The sequence below is a fragment of the Kryptolebias marmoratus genome, linkage group LG15, assembly GCF_001649575.2.
Source record: "Kryptolebias marmoratus isolate JLee-2015 linkage group LG15, ASM164957v2, whole genome shotgun sequence".
NCBI lineage: Eukaryota > Metazoa > Chordata > Actinopteri > Cyprinodontiformes > Rivulidae > Kryptolebias > Kryptolebias marmoratus.
This window is the reverse complement of record NC_051444.1, coordinates 30708705-30726974: the sequence shown is the minus strand read 5'-3', so window position 1 is coordinate 30726974 and position 18270 is coordinate 30708705. Positions and strand designations below refer to the sequence as shown.

Genomic DNA, 18270 nt, shown 5'->3' with positions numbered 1-18270 from the left:
CACCCTCATATTTGAACAGGAAATATGCAATTTCAGCGATTTTGACTATAAAAATGCGATTTGGACCATAAAAATGTTCGAAAATTACTCATACATAAAGATCAGTGGACAAATATTAATATTAATTTTATGTTATGATTTTTTTTTTTCTTGTCATGATGACAGGGGAGGCTCTGCCTCCCCTGACCGAAAATTGTTAAAATTGTAAATAGTTGAACAACACACAAAACAATACACAGCAAGCTAAGTAATTCAGTAATTTGCAGTTATTAGGAGTAACTACTTTGTGAGGTAAATGTTTTGGTTTTTTTTTTTTGTTTTTTAGTAGTTTAGGCTTCCGTTATGGACCAGGGCGTAACATGGACAAAGTTTACAAAAAACTTCAAACTTTAGACAACATTAGTAGCTTGTAGAAGTGAGTGGTGAAAACCAGCCCTGTTTGGAGCTCCTCAGCTTACCCAGACTTCACAGAAACATCATTCAAAGTTTAAACAGGTCACGGAAAGTTGGACATTATATGACTGAACTGGTGTTTTGAGATCTTTAACTCTTTACACTATCACAGTTTAAGGTGGATGATTTTTAGAGATTTTACTACAAAATGTTCAACTTTGTGTGATAATGTGAGACTCTAACTTTTCACCATCTAAATTTTTTCCATCTTAATTGTTTCTAGTAGGCTGCTTTCTACTGAGGTTAAATTTATAAACTCCTGCTGCTCATCAAACAGTATATTTTTTTTATCCTGTCCTGAAAAACCAGCAGGATTGAGAAAAATGGTGTGACGTTTTTAACATGTCTGAACGCTTTAAATTAAATCAGAATCAAGTTTCGAAATTATTTTCCCTTCTCTGCTGAAAATGTCTTGAGGCAGTGATTGTCTCTGTAAAAAGGTCAGGCCTTCTCTATGAACACACAGCTCAGCTGATTGAGCAACAAACCCTCCGGGTGAAGCCGAGGAGGCAGAGGGAGAAGTGAGAGTGTGTGTGTGAAGTGACAAGTCATGTTAGTTCATGTCCTGGACTATGCTGTGGGTCTGATTTCACCTCTGCTGCATTGTTTAAAACTCATCGTCTCGCTGATTCCATCACTGGATGGTAAAATCTTGATAGTGTAGGACACAGGGTTGGTGACTGGATAAATAAATTAACCATCAAGCATTGGAGTCCATCAGACAACAGCTTTTTTATTAACAGTTTTTATTTTTTTAAGGATGATATTTTCCACTTTATTTTAACTGGTTTAGCTTTCTTTTTCAAGAGTTTTGACCTGTAAATGTCTGTATAATTTAAATCAAAACCTGAACATGTTGTAATACACCCTGATTGTGTTCAGCCCACCTCATTAAAACTTTCCTTCAGGTGTTGGTCCAGCCATACCCCACACCATTGTAGTTTGAAAGCTCAGTAAAGATCTGCATAATTTATTTGTTCACATTAGCAACAAATTTGTAAAAAAAAAAAAAACTTTATCATAATCAAACTGAAAGGATCCAATTAAAATAAACTGGATTTAATGTTTAATACACTGTGTGATACTTCACGCTGGCTGATTTGCACTTAGTGATCAGCTGTTAAACACAGACTGCACAACATGTTAATCTCCTGTACTTGTTCCATTTAAATTATCATCAGTGAAATGCTGGGACAGGTTTCTCTTGTATCCTTTTCTATTTTAGCTTTGCACCATGATGAAGACTGCGCAGATGGGTAGGCTTGATGCAGCTACGTTATATATACATTTTTAAATGTCATTTTTTTTCTGCCTCATTAGGGTTGATGAAGCTGCAGCCGGTTGCCATTTCTAACTGAACTGACAAACTTTCTGTTGTTGGAACCCCCCTGCTCACTGTCTGTCTAAATCTATGAATGTCCTCTTTTCATCCAGCACACCTCCACCTCTCCAGGCTCTCTTCCACCTGCTCCCTACTCTCACTACAGATCACAATATTATCTGCAAACATCACAGTCCACGATGACTCACGCCTAACCACATCTGTCCATCGCCATTACAGACAAGGAGCTCAGAGACTTAAATTAATCAGCTGATTAGAAACACCGATTCTAATAAATTTAATATAGAAAAAAACTTAACTGCATTTTCTGCAAAAAATTAAGTTTAAATAAATGAGTGTAAATGACTTTGCTAAAATTGTTGAAGAAGCTGAAACTGAGTTGCGGGTTAAAATGATCAATTCAATTAAATTCAAAAATACTTTATTAATCCCAAAGGGAAATTAAATCCAAACAAGCCCTAAAATTAATAAAAGCTAAAATGAACATAACAGTAGCTAAAAGTTAAAAATGAAGCAAGTATGCTAAAACTATCAAAGACCATAAAGTTTTTGAAGGAGAGATCCTGAAGAGATCCCCATGTATTTCAATGAGAGAATGGTGTAAATTATTAAATATTTCAAAAAGCTTAAATGTTACAAAATCCAGAGGTCAAAGCCACAATGTCCTGAATGAGCTGAACATTTTGATATATGAAAGTTGAAAGTATATCGAAGTTGTCAGTCTAAAAAACATACAGAAGAAACTATGAATAGTAAACCAACAGTTTAAAATAACAATAAACAACCTGCTGCTTATTTCTACGACACTTTAAACTAAACTGGCTGCTAAAGATGACATCATCATTGCTGTGATTTCTCTGGTTTGAGCCATAAACATTATAACCAGACACAGGAACGGAACGTGGAAGTTGAAACCAGAATAGCATTAGTTGTCCTTGTAGGTTGACTGGAGTAGAAGTTTAAGTCCACGTAAACAAATGGGACGTCTTCCTAAGAAAAAAATTTTTTTAAATCAGGTGTTGACTTCTGTTGAATAATGAAATTCTGACTTAGCTGCTGTTTCCTGTTTTCCAGAGAAAGATCAAATTTGCATTAAAATCCTAAAAGTTAACTATTTTTCAGCATCATTAATGGATGTTTTCCTCTGACAGTCACACTAAGTGAACTTTAGTTTATGTTTGTGTTTCTGATGAACTTTCCCTTCTAGTCCTCACTTTTGTCTTCCTGCAGACTCACTCAGCTGCAGTGTCACTAACAGGAAATACCACTTAGTTTATCAGACTCACTTCCTGTGTGCAGATAAACAGGAGTCCATCCCTGCCCTCTCCTGCTTCATTTACTCTATTCTTATTATTTGCATGAAAGTTTTTATTTTGTTTTATCTCATTCTGTTGCAGATTGATTCTTTGAGTCATAATACGTGTTTCAGATAAATTTGAGATGACATTTCAATTGTCTCTCTGTGTTTCCCAGAAACTTTCAGATCACAACATGCTTCCAACGTGTTGTAACTGCTCTCAGAATAGCAGTGATTTTGGAGCTGTGGAGGAGTTAAGGGGGAGTTTTTAAGGTGGACTGATTGGTTTTTAAATTTTGCCTGTTTTGGTTTGGGCTGTTTCTCTGCATTCCTGCAGCTCCTGTGTGTCCTAACAACATTCTGTTTGTCCACTGTAAGCTCGACACAGCTCTGCAAGGCTCGTTCACGTGGCATGTTTGCATTTTCATGCAAACTGGGGGTGTGGCTGCAGAGCTGCAGCTTTTCCTTTCTCTCCTTGGTTTACCTGCTGTGATATGGAATCAGATTAAACTGGACAGAAAGTTATTTAAGATTTTTTTTTTTTAGTTCAGTCATACAGTCTTGGTACAACAAGTCCGCCCTTTTTCAGTCTTAGGACCTTACATATCAGGACATAACAAACCTGATCGGGTCTTTACCAAGTCAAGTCCAATCTGAACAAAAACACACAACAGATTCCACTCAGTCATTATTTATTAAACAAAAACAAAATGTTAAAACTGAGTGGAAAAACTGTTTCCATCTGGCTGCTTTTACAGGAATTCTGAGGTTCAGTATCAGCCAGGAGCTGCTGTTAAAATATATTGATTATCATCAGTGGGACCATCTCAAGGGCTGTGGTAGCTCAGTGGTCAGTGCCACATTCCCGTAATCTTGGAGCTGCAAGTTTGAGCCCAGAAGGTCAGACCGTGCATCGCACTCAGTGCTTAGTCCCAAAGGATTGAATGCTGTCACTCAGAAATAAGCTTCATCTCTGACTCTACAGGCCTAATTTAGCATGTTAAAGGTAATGACAAGACAATTAGAAAAAGACCTGGGAAAAGTCCAAACTATCTGGAATCCATCGTTTCACAAAGAAAGAGATTTTTCACAAGTAGAAAACATTTAGGACAGCTGCCAGTCTAACCAGGAGTGGACATCCCAGCAAATTCATCCCGACGATCAGACCTTGCAATGCTCAGTCTAACCTTCTGAACTGAGCATTGCATGTAGTGCTCAGTTTCAAAGGATTGAATGCTCAGTCAATCAGAAATGAGCTCCATTTTAAGAGTCTACAAGCCTCAGTTAGCAGGGAAAGGTTAAAGGTCATGACAAGACAATTAGAGAAAGACTTGTTAGAAGATGGCTTGTTTGAAGGGTTGTAAGAGAAAATTGCTTTTCTTTAAAAAGACCGTGGCAGCACGACTAAGGTTTGGAAAGTTTCATCTAAAGCAATTGCAAGACTTCTGGCACAAAACCAGACCAAAGTACAGATATTTACCCTGAACACACAGCAGCAAACACAACATATCAGCACAAATGCATCATACCAACTGTCAGCACGGTGGTGGAGGGCTGAGGGTTTGGGCTCTTTACAGTAATTGATCTACAGAAAAATTCATGGTCAACTCAAAGGATTTTAGAGTCAAATATGAGGTCATCTGTCTGACAGCTGAAGCTCGGACTAAACTGAGTCATGATGCAACAGGCCAATGATCCAAAACACAGCAGCTAATCTACAACAGAATGGCTCAAAATGAAAAAAGAATCAAGGTGCTGCAACGGTCCAGTTAAAGGCCAGACCTCAGCCTGACTGAAATACTGTAGCTGGAGCTGAGCAGAAACCAATGTCTGCAAACCTCAATGAACTAAAGCAGTGGTGGAAAGAAGAGTGAAGAGGCACCTCAAGAAACTTTTTACATGGTGGCCACTGAAAATCTTGGGGTGGTACACCAAAACCAAAAAGAATCTCAGTTTGAGACATGCTTAAATACTGGATCAGGATTTGAAGCTTCAGCTACAAGCAGTAACATACATGAAGAAAGCCCTTAGAAATAAAGGCTTTCATATTAATGTTTGGTCACAGATCAGTGTGATGCTGCTCTGCTCTGTCCTTGTTGTATAGAGATAGGCTTACTGTGAGAGACGAGTCATGAGCTCCTAATGCAGTAGCTGCATGTCATTCTATTTAAACACATGGTGTTGACAGTAGGGATGCGCCAATATGAAAATTTGGGCCAATATCCATATCCGATATTAATATTGTTGTTATGGCCGATAACCTATGTTTACCGATATTACACATGCACAAAAACACTTGCATTTTTGGAACGATCAAATTTTGCACAGACTGAAAATTAGGCAAATTGCATTTTTGAATGTCTAGATTTATTTTTGAAAAGTGTAACTCTCCTCCTTAAAAACTTTGTTAGACTTTTCTCTGAGCAGAAGACAGTGCTAAAGGCCCAACCCCAAGAGTGCAGTGATGCTTGAATAAAAAATTTACTTTATAAGGATCCATTTTTCAGTAACTTCAGACAATTAACAAGACATTGAAAATCATTACACAGAGGATTCTAACAGGTTTTTTGCATAAAAGGCAGTTTTATAAAAGCACTATACCTGTATGCTTGTGTGGCTTCTCAGGGCTGCCTGCTCTTCCATGATCGAGTTCTCCTCCAGGATTTCATCATGCATGTCAGTCAAGCAGTGACTGTTCACCTTTTTTGCTTGCTCTCCTCTTCTCTTGTGGTTCTTCAGTGACTGGTGTCTCTGTAGCTCGCCGTCATTTTGTCGACTTCCTTCTGAAGCACATTTACCGCCGCCTGTTTGGTGACTGTGTGAAAATAACGGTCTTTGTATCTCGGGTCAAGGATCATTGCAAAGTGGTAAAAAGGTTTGGAGAAGACTCGTTTACAGCTTCCAGTAGTGTGGCCTTTGCTGTGCGCACCCCACTGTCCGTGTCAGCTGCCTTGCTCAGTAATCATTTCAGTGCCACAACAGAGGGAATAACATCTGCAGTACTGGCAAATTGTATGCTTATCTCCTTTTGTTAATTGTTCAAACGGTTAATTGTCATGTTTTCAATGAAGCCCCACTGATGTGCGCTTAAACAGGAAGGCAGCTCATGATCTGCTCCATATACACTGATCCAGCAGACTTTTCATCATATACAATGTACTGTTCCATCTGGTCGCGACATCTTGTTGTAGCCTCTTGGCTGTCATGCCCAACTCTTGTTGTATATCATTCAGCCGAGTGGTGGCAACCTGAGAGTGGTGAAAATGTCAGACTATTTTTCTTCCAGTAGCGACACAGTCAGAGATGCTTCGCTGGCTTAACACTCCATCATGCACTGCTAGCTGCAGTGTATGAGCCATGCAGCCCAGGCTTTTAACACCACACTCGTCCATCGCCTTCATCATATTCTGTGCATTATCATGAAGCACAACGTGCACATTGTCCTTCTTAATCTTCCACTGAGCAAACATACAGTCAAATGCACTAGCAATAGCAGCCCCCGTATGTGATCCTGCAAACTCTTGAGCATGCATTCATCGATCCACTGAGCTGTAACACTTAACATACTCATCTGACTTACATCTGAACTCCATATATCCGTAGTGAAGCTAATATCCATCACATTGTCCAAAAACTTGTGGACATGCGCGACCACCACTTCGTGCACGTCAGAAAAGTAGCGCCGACTCGGAAGATTGTAGCGGGGTTCGATGTGCTCGATCAACCGCCAAAATCCTCGGTCCTCCACGATGGAAAATGGCTGGTCGTCAAGAGCAATCATTTCCATTATTTCTGTTGTTATTGACCTGACTTTTGCGCTGTCTTTGAGGAATTTCATGGTTTGCTCAAATGCCTGCTGTATTCGGCTCCCAGCTGCTGCTGAATCTACTTTTGTTTTTGCCTGTTGGCTACTTTTAGCACCGTTAGCTTCCCGCTATTCTTTCTAAACTTCTGGGTGGTGGTTTTTCAAATGGCATATCAAATTGGTAGTGTTGAACGACTTAACGCGACATCCTCCTCGCATTACCTCGGTTTTGCAAGCATTACACACTGCTTTTTGTGTGTCTTCTTTTGACACCGTGAAACATGACCAGACCGCTGACATCACCCTCTGCTTGTTATTCCTCCTCCTTCTTCTTCGGTTGCTTGTTATTCCTGGATATTCGCGCTCCGCATTAGCCGACATTGGCCGACATTAACGTTCCTGTTTCGGGTCAGCCGTGAGCTAGACGCCACTAACTCCGCGGAGTGTGAATATCCAACATCCAACTTAAAACTAACTTCACTGCGGTCGCAAACCAGTTTCCTACCCAGCTGCACGAGAGTGGGGGGAAGCTGTTTTGCACGTCCTGCAGTGTAATCATCAAACATAAACACAAATTATCCATCGACAAACACTTTGTGTCTGTACAATCCAGAAATGGTCATGAATGTCAGTTTATAAGCTACCAAAGTTCTCAAATAAAGCACCTTTTGAGAATGTTGGCAATTATCTTACAAAACTAGGAAGTATTTTTGGTTTATATACTAAAGTTTATAGTTTTTTATTGATTTTAGTAAAAAAAAAAAAAAACGCAACTTATAGGAAAATGCCCCGCAAAATCAGGCATTTTAGCCCGCAATAATCACAATAAATGCCCGCGAAATCCTGGAGGGACTGTCTTACACTCTGCAGGTAAACATCTAAAAACATTCCCAGCTATTCAAATCAATGAGTGGAAGTTCACAGCTTCATTCACACCCAGTGTGAAGCTTTCCTTCCCGTTCTGCCCTCAGTGGATTGTGAGTGATTCAAAGACCAGTTAGAACATGGGAAATTGCATGCACGTTTGATCAAAACATTTAAAAACTGTTTTGTGATTGAAAACTGGTCACACTATTTAAACAAAGGTAGCAGGGCACTACATACATATGACTGTCTGGCCAGGTTGAGGATATGTGATGGGCTCAGTGAAAGACTGGACCAAAATTCCTCCTAAACCATGAGAGGTTTTCCTGCGGGAAACTACTATTCAGAGTCCATACTGCTAAAGGAGGTTCTACAACTGGCTGGATCACTTTATTTGAGGTTAGATTTTAATCATTTTAGAGGCTGTTAAAGACCAAATCAGTTTTTATTATGTCCTGATACATTGGACTTGTGTGATGTGGCACCGCTTGGCCAGTGAGTCTGTTTTTTATCTGCTATATTTAGTTTAATGATGTGGTCAGAACATTTGAACAGTGCCATGTTTGGTCCAATAACAACTAGAGCTGAAGAGGATAAGTATTTTCAGTCCCATATAAAGTAAAACAGAAAGGGAGCCCTGTGAAATATTTTTTTATTGGTGCAAAACTGCAGAATGATCTGTCTCCAGAGATTTAGTTAAAGAAAAGATGTGATGAGCCAACACTCAGAACCAGAAAATTAAAAAAAATTCAAATGTCTTTCAACAGAGAAACAATAACTGGTCCAAACTAAAGTTGAAAAGGGGTGGAAATGTTTTGTTAAATTTGTGTTAGTGTGATGTGAAATTTAAAAGCCTGTATGTAATCTGTATGATGATGATGAGTGCTTTATTGGACCGAATTACATCTTAAAAACATCCCTTGCAAAGACTCACTGAAGATTTTCTCCAAAGTGAAGGAAAACCTAAAAAGTCCAAGTTCATTAAAACCATCTGGAACAATGTTTCTCGCTTGCGGTTTGACTGCTTGCAGTCCAAACCTGAACGTGATCAAAAGTCTACCAAGCAGCATCAGTTCATAAGAAAATTTTTTTTTTTTCCCAAAAATTATTTTTACTGTCACATCAATTTAAACACTGATATCACTTTTAATTAGATGTTTTTCATCAGTTTTCTGCAGAATATCATGTTCAGTCTGGTTTCATCTCAGAAAATGGGCTTTGATATTTTAGTGGACTGGTCCAACTGGTTCTGACTGTTGCAGAGTTGAGTAACATGAACAGTGTTTAAACAGAGGAATCAGCTGCTGCTGTGAACTGGCATCATAAAACACTTATAGCTCTTTTTAATCCTCCTCACTTTGACTCAAAGCCCTCAGCTGTCAGAGGGAACCGTGGCTGGCTTTCGGCCATCTTGGCTCCCAGCTGGAAGCCAGAGTGAGTCAGAGTCTTGTCTGAAAGACTGATGTCAGCAGATGGAAGGAACTTGCAGCACATTGTCTCTACAAGTGACTCAGTTTTCTCTTTAAAACATGACAAATAGATGGATCTTTCAGTGACCTGAGTTAAATTGTTTTATTGTAAAAATCTCAGGTATTATTTTAAAATATTTAAGATAAGGAGTCAGCCTCAGCTCTTCCGTTAAATTGTTATTGTTTTCATGTTCTGATGCCAGAGAACTCATCAGTCAGATTGTAGGTGTTCAAGTTTTCTTCATCACTCTAAAAAAAATAATAGCTCTGAAAAGATGCAGCTCTGCAGTTCAGTTTAACATGTTTAAGGTTTTTGAATAAACCTGGATGCGTTGGTCTATTACATCTTTGTTTTGATTAAAATCTGATTTGTTTATTTACCGTAGGCTTTTTGCTACTGACATCCACTTTAAAACATATCAGAAAGTTTTGAAATTTGTAGTTTCTCTCTCCTCAATTCTTCAATCCATTGAAAATTAATAAAATTTTTGTTGAACTTTATAAGCAGCTGTGCTCATCTGATTGCCCTCATGTTTCTGCAGGCCTAATCTCTTTTTTGTTTTGGGGAAATTTAGATTTGGGGACAAATTTATCTCATAGGTATGATTATTATCTGTATGTGGGCCCTCAGGCAGCTGTCAGAACAAATGGCACAAACTCTGAATATTTACACTTACATTGCTCTACAAGGAAGTGATGCCCATTAAGTTTTTGGTCATTTGTTAATTAATGGAGTCTCTGTCCATTGTTTTACAGTCTCACTCTGATATATCCTGTATAACTTAAAACAGTGTGGCCCTGAATACTGATGACCTTCTGTTACTCTTGTCTGACCTGTCACGCTCTCAGGAATTAAAGTTCTCCGTGGCTAGGATGGATTTCTATCATCTGTGAAAATGAGTCAAAAAAAACTTTTTTTTTCTTTTTTTGTCTTTTTTTTTCATCCCATTAAAGGCATTCAATCTAATGATGATACAGGGATTAAACTGACACTGCTTTTAACAAATAAAGCAAACCAGAGCCAAAGTTTTATCCAGACAGAGCAGGGTGGTTCTGGCTGCAAGCAATGTGGCCAACTTACAGACTTTGTTGCTATATTTAGCCAGTTTTTACACCCCTATAGTGACTATTTTTCAAAAAAGCAAGCAGCAAAAAAGCAAAAAAAGGCTCTCAGATGCTCCGATGTATGCTTGTGTGGGTGTGGTTGGGGGAAGGGGAGAGAGAAATAAGTGTAGAAAAAAAATTCAGTCAAAACCCTTTTTGTTATTTTTTTATTTCTACACTCTATCCCCGCAGCCCTTTCAGTCCTAATTCTGGCAAAAGTGAGGTCCAGTATTTGTTGTTATTAGAAAGATAAAAGTGTATCCGCTCAAAAATCTACTAGATTGCTAATTCTGGTTTTGTCCACCTAGAAAGAACACCCCCTTTGTCTGTCTACAGACAGTAGCACTGCAGGAACCCCTTCTCTATCAGTGTTAGCCAGTCTGACCTTCAACTCTGTAATTCGGCCGCCTTTGTTTGTCTAAAATGTCTCTAACTGTTCATCTGTCAGATGTTTGGCTGTAATTTACTTTGAGCTGATGAGTCACATCTGCCTCGTTTCTCCCACTGAGCTGCTGGAAGTATTGAAACATTTTACCTCAGAGGTCCAAATGGTTTACAAAATGTTTGAATATTGTGGAAAAACTCGAGAACATCAAGCAGCTTTTCAAAAATCAAGCAAAAAAAAAAAAAAAAATTTTTCAAAATGTTTTAAAAGTTTCTTGTAACTTTAGAAAAAGGAAATTACTGAACTGAAGCTATAATTTATACAGGTTGTCTTTTGGGTAATTGGTTAAAATAATCCAAACAATCAGATCTCTGTAAACTGGTTATCAGCCGTATTCTTCAGTTTAGTTTTATCCTATGTCAGGAAGAATGAAGCCAAAATGAGACGTACTGATGATGATGATATCAAGCAATGAGTTTCAGATGTTTTCCTATACTTCCTGCGAATGCATCTTCAGGTGTTCAACCGTACATGGTCAACTTTGTCACATTTAGGGCTTCTAAGTTCTTCAACAATATCTATTAGGGTCAGGACTACAGGTTGGCCAGTCCAGAACCTGTTCCCTCTTCTTCTCTAGCTTTTGGAATATGTTCATGTTCTCTTGGTGGAGAAATGCTTGGACTCCCCTGGAAAAAATGTTGTCTTCGAAGGCAGCAGATGTTGTAAAATCATTTCTGCATTATTTATGCCATCACAGAATATGGATATAAACCCAGGTCATCACAAAACCTGGCTTTCAGACGACTTGTATCCTTATTGCAGCCAGGCAGCCCGAGAACATGATTCTGCCACAGCCATTTTTAATATACAGTGTTCTTTGAGTTTCTTGTTGTTGTGGCTGAGTTAAGTTTTTTTATGTCTCATGTTTCCATTAAACATTACTTCAGAAGGCTGCTGCTTCCTTCCTGTAGTAAAACGATTGGCGCTGGAGGTTCTTTACAAAGCAAAGAACCTTGATCCAAGCCCATACCATCACAGAACCAGACTTTTTAACTTGTTGCTGTCAAAAATCTGGATTTTCTTTTCTTTTTTGGTGTATTTCTTCCAACAAAGTTCTGGAATACTGTTCCATCTGAGCCAAAACCAGGTTTCCACCGTGTACTGGTCCATCCCAGATGCAGGAAGGTCAGCGTTGAGTCTGGCCAGGTTAATATCAGGTTTATTTTGTGTTTAGTGAAGTTTGAAGTGACATTTGGGAATGTAACTCTGGATTAGACCTTGACAAAGGTTTCGCAAATTAATCCCTGGTCCTTCTGCTTCTATCAGCTGTTGATATGGTTCTGTTAGCTCATGTGGTTCTATCAGCTGTTGAAAAATGACAGTTCTTGATTCAGTTCTGTCTGATGGATTGGAGATCATGTCACTCCAGCTTAGACTTGCTCCCTGAAATTCCTCCTGATTCCTTGAACAATTTTATGATTTTCTGCTCTGTAGTGGAGAAATCTGAAAATCCAATATTTCTTTGAGGAGCTTCATTTTTAATCAGTTTAATAATTATCTCACACATTTGTTGTCACAGTGGAGATCCTCTGAATATTTAATATGGGTATATCTGACAGCATAGTGAGACATTTTACAACTAAGTTTGGACCAGTGTTGTTAAGAAAGGTTTCTTCATTGTTGTGTTTGTGTGTAAGGACTGTTGATTCCTGCAGGGTGTTGTTGGTTCTTGCAATTTGTTTGTTGGTTCCTGTGGTCTGTTATCAGTTTCTGAGCTCTATCAATAGTTCTTGTGGTGTGTTAGTTTCTGCAGTCTATTGTTGGTTCTTGTGGTCTTTTGTCAATTCCTGCTGTCTGTTGTTTGGCTTGTGTGTTTGCTGGTTCTTGTCATTTGTCATTGGTTTTCACTATCTGTCATTTCTGAGGTCTGTCAATGGTTCCTATGGTCTGTTGTTAGTTATCACAATCTGCTTATTGATTCTTACAATCTGTTGGCTTGTTGTTGCTGCATTAGAGTTTTCTGTGATCTGTTGTGGTTCCTGCAATTTGTTTGTTGGATCGTGTTCTATTTGTTGGTTCCTGTGCCCGGTTTATTGCTTCTTGCAGTTTGTTTTTTGGTACACATGGTGTGTTGGTTCCTGTGTTGTGCTTGTTGGATCCCACAGTCTGTTTGCTGGTTCATGCAGTTTGTTCTTGGTTTCTGTGCTGTGTCAAGGTTCCTGCCAATGTGTCATGAGGCTCTTTCACAAAACACCTCCAGCCGGGACTTAGATGCCTTCTGGACTCCTTGATGTAATTAATGAGTGGCCCGAGGTGGTGAGGGGGGTTGAAGCCAACCCACCCCTGATGCACCTTTTTGTGCTTCAAAGCGAGGTAGTAACAGGCAAAACGGTCGACATATGGAAAGGTAAGCTGGCTTTGTGGGTCAATAATGTGATAAAGTGATGACATATGGTCTGTGCGATCACCTAGGTGCAGAGTTGAACAACAACAGAGTTATTTCCGAGGGAAGATTGGTGATGACGCACAGCAACTTTGTATTTAGTTAAAAAAAATTAGTTAACCACAAAGAGAATCGCTATACTTAGTTAATTTGTCATGTTTTGAAAATGATATGAGGGAGTCGTCTGACACACTTTTAATGTTGCGCTTCACGTCACAGCAGCTGAGTTCGGCTCCACGCCTCTTTTAGTTCCCGATGCTCACTTCATTTCTAAAGCTCTCTTCTATGCAGGGTGTGGCCGGCTACATTGGTGATTTATGAACATCCAAAGGCAGCATAAAGACAGACTATTCCTTGCTGCCATTTCACAGAACTGTTTGTGGCTCCTGGGTTAGGGTTAGGGTCCAGTCTGTTTGTTTGTTCCTGCAGTTTGCCGTTTGTCAACACCTGTAGAAAATTCTGCAGCATCTTTTGCCCAACTGATTTATAAAGGAATCTTCATGGTGACTAGACTGATATTTAAACTCAATCAACTTATTTTACCTCCTGTTTGCTGCTTAGTGAACAACAATTTGCACAAAGGTTACTTGTCAAGATTCAGGTTTGTCCTGTTGTTGGGTGGTTGTGTTTCTGGTATCACATGATTTATGGATGGCAGCTGTTTACACTGAAGAAACATGGTCACTTTCTTTACAGCTGTGCACATAATCTGGTTCAGATTAAAGCCTACAGAAAGTTTTGAATTCTCAGTTTTTGTCTAAGCAAAAATGAGAGGTTACTGAGCTCTGAGATGTCACTGATAGGGTTGTAGCAAGATCTCATGCCACGAAATCACACACAACAATCTCAGAAAACACCACAAGATTTCCAGTTGAGTTGAAAACTGTCTCACAAACCCATTTTCTTGTTTTTTAAAAAAATAAGATCAACACCTTCTGAAACAGCTTTAATGAGAATTTAGGTCATGTATAGTTGAAGCTCTGCTCTAAGACCTGAAGGGACTCATAAGAAATCAGACAGGTGAGAGGCCAGGAGGTTGAGTTTGTGGCAAAAGGTCTTATAATCTTGTCATGTTTTGTTTTTCTTGATCCAGGATCCCATCTCATCTTGTCTAGTGACATTAGTGTCCTGTTATAGCCCTGGTCACTAGTTTCATGATGCCTATGCTTCTTTTAGACCACATCTGTTACAGAATGAAAGATGTTATATCACTCAGAACTAGATCTCAGATACAAGCAGCTAAAATGAGCTTCCTTTGTCAGGTGGCTGGGCTCAGCCTTAGAGATAATGTGAGGAACTCCATCATCCGGGGGGAGCTCGGAGTAGAGCTGCTGCTGCTCCTTCACATCAAAAGGAGTCAGCTGAGGTGGATCAGGCATCTGATTAGGACGCCTCCTGGATGCCTCCTTTTGGAGGTTTTTCGGGCATGTCCCACTGGAAAGAGACCTCGGGCAGACCCAGAACTGGGGTCTGAAACACTTTTTTTTCTCATTTTTCTTTTTTAAATTTTCAGTTGGAAGATTAAAGGTTTGGTCCTAAAACTAAATGAATATAAATCAATAAGCATGTTTGTAGACAAAGTGTAAAATATTTTGTTTTTCACCATTTACACATTGTTTGTAATTTGATGCAAAAATGTCCTCTAAATATTCAAAAAAGGTTAAACAAAAAAACAAAAAAAAACTGGACTTCTATTCTATAGAATGTCCAGACCTTTATATTGGAGAGACCAAACAACCTCTCCACAGACACATGGCTCAACACAGGAGAGCCACCTCTTCTGGAAAAGACTCAGCGGTTCACCTACACCTCAAGGATAAGGGACACTCCTTTGAGGACCAAAATGTTCATATTTTGGACTGAGAAGACAGATGGTTTAAGAGAGAGGGGGGGGGGGGTAAAAGAAACCATTTATGTCAAAAAGGAGGAACCAACATTTAACAGAGGAGGTGGTCTCAGATTTCAGCTTTCAAAAACATATAATGGAGCTTTAGGCCTGAGACCCAGTCAATTTCATTGAGAAAGCTCCTCGGATGAGAAGCAAAACGTTTTCAATTACAGAATAAAAGTCCTGTTGTTTTTGTCTTTTTAACCTTTTTTGAATTTACCATGGCCTGGATGACTGAGAATCGACACTAGTGTCCTCTAAATATGTTAAAGCATCCAAAAAAAAAGAAAACAGAAATTAGTTTATGTCCAAAATGTTTTGTTTCAAACTGATTTTGATTTCTTCTTCTTGTGGCTTTTGTCAGGTTAATGTCAGACTCAGAAACAGAGGCAGATGCTTTAGATCTTTCTGAACTTCCAGTTTGGATCATTCAGACTATAAACCAGAATGTTTTAACCTCTCCTGGATTGTGATGTCACTTCCTATGCATCCTCTTCTTGTATTTCAGAGAGGCTATACAACTGTAAAGGTCCAGAGCTCAGGCGGTGTCTGTTCTCACTGAAACAGCTCTTCCAGGTAACACACTCGTCTCCAACACCTTCATCAACAGAGCTACCTTCCTGTCATGTACAAGTTTTATTGATAGGATAAGGTTTGGCAGGAAGTACTTAGGCAGGACATAGCCAGGTACAAATTACTCAAACTGAAATTGGTACTCAACACAAGAAACACTTAGCGGGAAATACTCAGGCAAGAGGTACTTGGACAGGAAATACTGAGATGGTTTGATGTCTTAGATATTTAAAATTATTACAATTTGATTTGACAGCTTGATTTAAACTAATTTTTATTCTGAGTTGAAGTTGCAGAATTTTTTTAATTCACTGTTTGAATATCTTTATGTACAAATAAAGCAGAATTAGCTAAATTTTCTGCTTTATGAAAACAGTAGATAGGCTGTTTTTTCCATAAAAAGCAAATACAAAATACAAAAAATATATTTCATGCGACTTCAAAAAGTCTGGAGAACTGTTGTTGTTTACCACTGTAAAAGATTACAGGAAAGTGTGGATCATTGGAAGATAAATATACAGAGATTAAAGTTGGGTCAGGAGTTTTACATAGAACTACCTAGTTCTTTGAAACAAATAATCTCACACAAATACCAGTGGATTAAATAAATTTACAGGGCAACATAACCGAAAATAGTCTTTTAAAACAGCACCATATTGATTAGTTTTAGGCTGCAGGATTCAAAATTCAAAGCTATAGAAGTCCTGCTCAAACTGAAGTTCTTCCGCTCGTCTTTCCCTGCTGCCGACAAACTGTTTGTTTTTGTTCCTCTAATGTGTTGCATCACGTTTTTGTGTGTGAGGTGAGCTTGTCTGGAAAAGTTGGGGTTAACAAAAAAAGTTCTTTGTTTCAGTGAACAGATAAAGAACAGGCTGAAACATGAAAACAATGAGCTTGGACTTGTTTCTCTGCCTGTTTGAAGGTCATTTTTCTAAACGAATGTTTGCTGTCTGCAGGATGATAAAGACCTGGTTCCAGAGTTTGTGGCTTCTGACGGTCTGACATGTTTCATTAAAGTTGGAGCTGAGGCTGATCACAACTATCAGAACTACATCCTTAGAGGTGAGGATAAAAGATGTCCGCACTGCATACATGGCAGAGGGTTTGGAGGAATTTCTCTTTTTACTGATGATTTACACACCTCCAGAATGATTTGTTACAGAAAAACTGCACTGAAAGGGTTAAAAACAAGTTCTCAGTGAGTCACTTCCTGTAGGTAAATCACCTAAGCAGCTCTAATGACAAATCTATTCTATCTTTGTTATTATTCATTAGAAAACAGACTTCAGTTTGTCTGACAGTAACCATGTACTTGTGGGGAAAAGAAGTCCTCCTTCTTTCATCCACCCATCCATCCATCCATCCATCCATTTTCTTTACATTCTCACTGTCAGGGTCACAATGAGCTGATGATCTTCAGCAGTCACTGTGAGAGAGGCAGAGGACACAAACAATTGTTGCTGCCCATCAATCTGGGAAAAGTCCAAACTATCTGGAGTCCATCATTCTACAAAGAAAAAGATTTTTCATAAGTAGAAAACATTTAGGACAGCTGCCAGTCTAACCAGGAGTGGACATCCCAGCAAATTCATCCCGACGATCAGACCTTGCAATGCTCAGTCTAACCTTCTGAACTGAGCATTGCATGTAGTGCTCAGTTTCAAAGGATTGAATGCTCAGTCAATCAGAAATGAGCTCCATTTTAAGAGTCTACAAGCCTCAGTTAGCAGGGAAAGGTTAAAGGTCATGACAAGACAATTAGAGAAAGACTTGTTAGAAGATGGCTTGTTTGAAGGGTTGTAAGAGAAAATCGCTTTTCTCTAAAACGATCATGGCAGCACAACTAAGGTTTGGAAAGTTTCATCTGAAGAAATCACAAGATTTCTGGTACAAAACCAGACCAAAGTACAGATATTTATCCTGAATGCACAGCAGCAAACACAACATATCGGCACAAATACACCACAGCAAGGTGGTGGAGGGCTGAGGGTTTGGGCTCTTTGCAGTCACTGAGTTGACCATAAACTCTTCTGTAGACCAAAGGAGTCAAATGAAAGATCAACTTTCTAACAGCTGAACCTTGGACGAAACTGGGTCATGCAGGGGTTGCCGGTTTGAGTCCCTGCTCCGTCAGTTTCAGCTGTTGTGTCCTTGGGCAAGACACTTTACTGTTGGTGGTCACAGAGGGTCTCTGTGATGGTAGTCTTACTTCTGTAAGTCTGTTCCAGGGCAGCTGTGGCTACAATGTAGCTTAGCACCATCAGTGTATGAATGAGTGAATGATTGTACTGTGAAGCGCTTTGGGGTCCTTGGACTAGATAAAGCGCTATACAAGTGCAAGCCATTTACCATTTTACCATGATGCAACAGAACAATGATCCCAAACATAGCAGCTAATCTACAACAGAATGGCTAAAAAAGAAATTGAGGTGTTGCAATGGTCCAGTCAAAGTCCAGAAGCTCAACTTGATGAAATACTGTGGTGAGACCTTCAGAGAGCTGAGCAGAAACCAGAGTCTGCAAACCTCAATGAACTGAAGCAACAGTGGAAAGAAGAGTGGAACAAAATTCCTTCACAACCATGTTAGAAACTGAAAAAGTCTTACAGAAAACCACTACTGAGAGTTACTGCTACTAAAGGAGGTTT

The 18270-nt window shown here is 39.2% G+C and overlaps 1 protein-coding gene across 6 annotated transcripts in view; it reads left to right on the top strand.

The window, feature by feature from the left end:
* The window catches only part of fhod1 (formin homology 2 domain containing 1), a 75492-nt gene that overhangs the window by 17555 nt on the left and 39667 nt on the right, over positions 1 to 18270 (top strand). For all 6 annotated transcript variants that reach the window (XM_017434880.3, XM_017434879.3, XM_017434883.2 and 3 more), the window contains exons 4-5: positions 15559 to 15626; positions 16580 to 16685. In XM_017434880.3, the coding sequence (XP_017290369.1) occupies positions 15559 to 15626; positions 16580 to 16685 (174 nt within the window). The remainder of the gene's footprint in view (positions 1 to 15558; positions 15627 to 16579; positions 16686 to 18270) is intronic.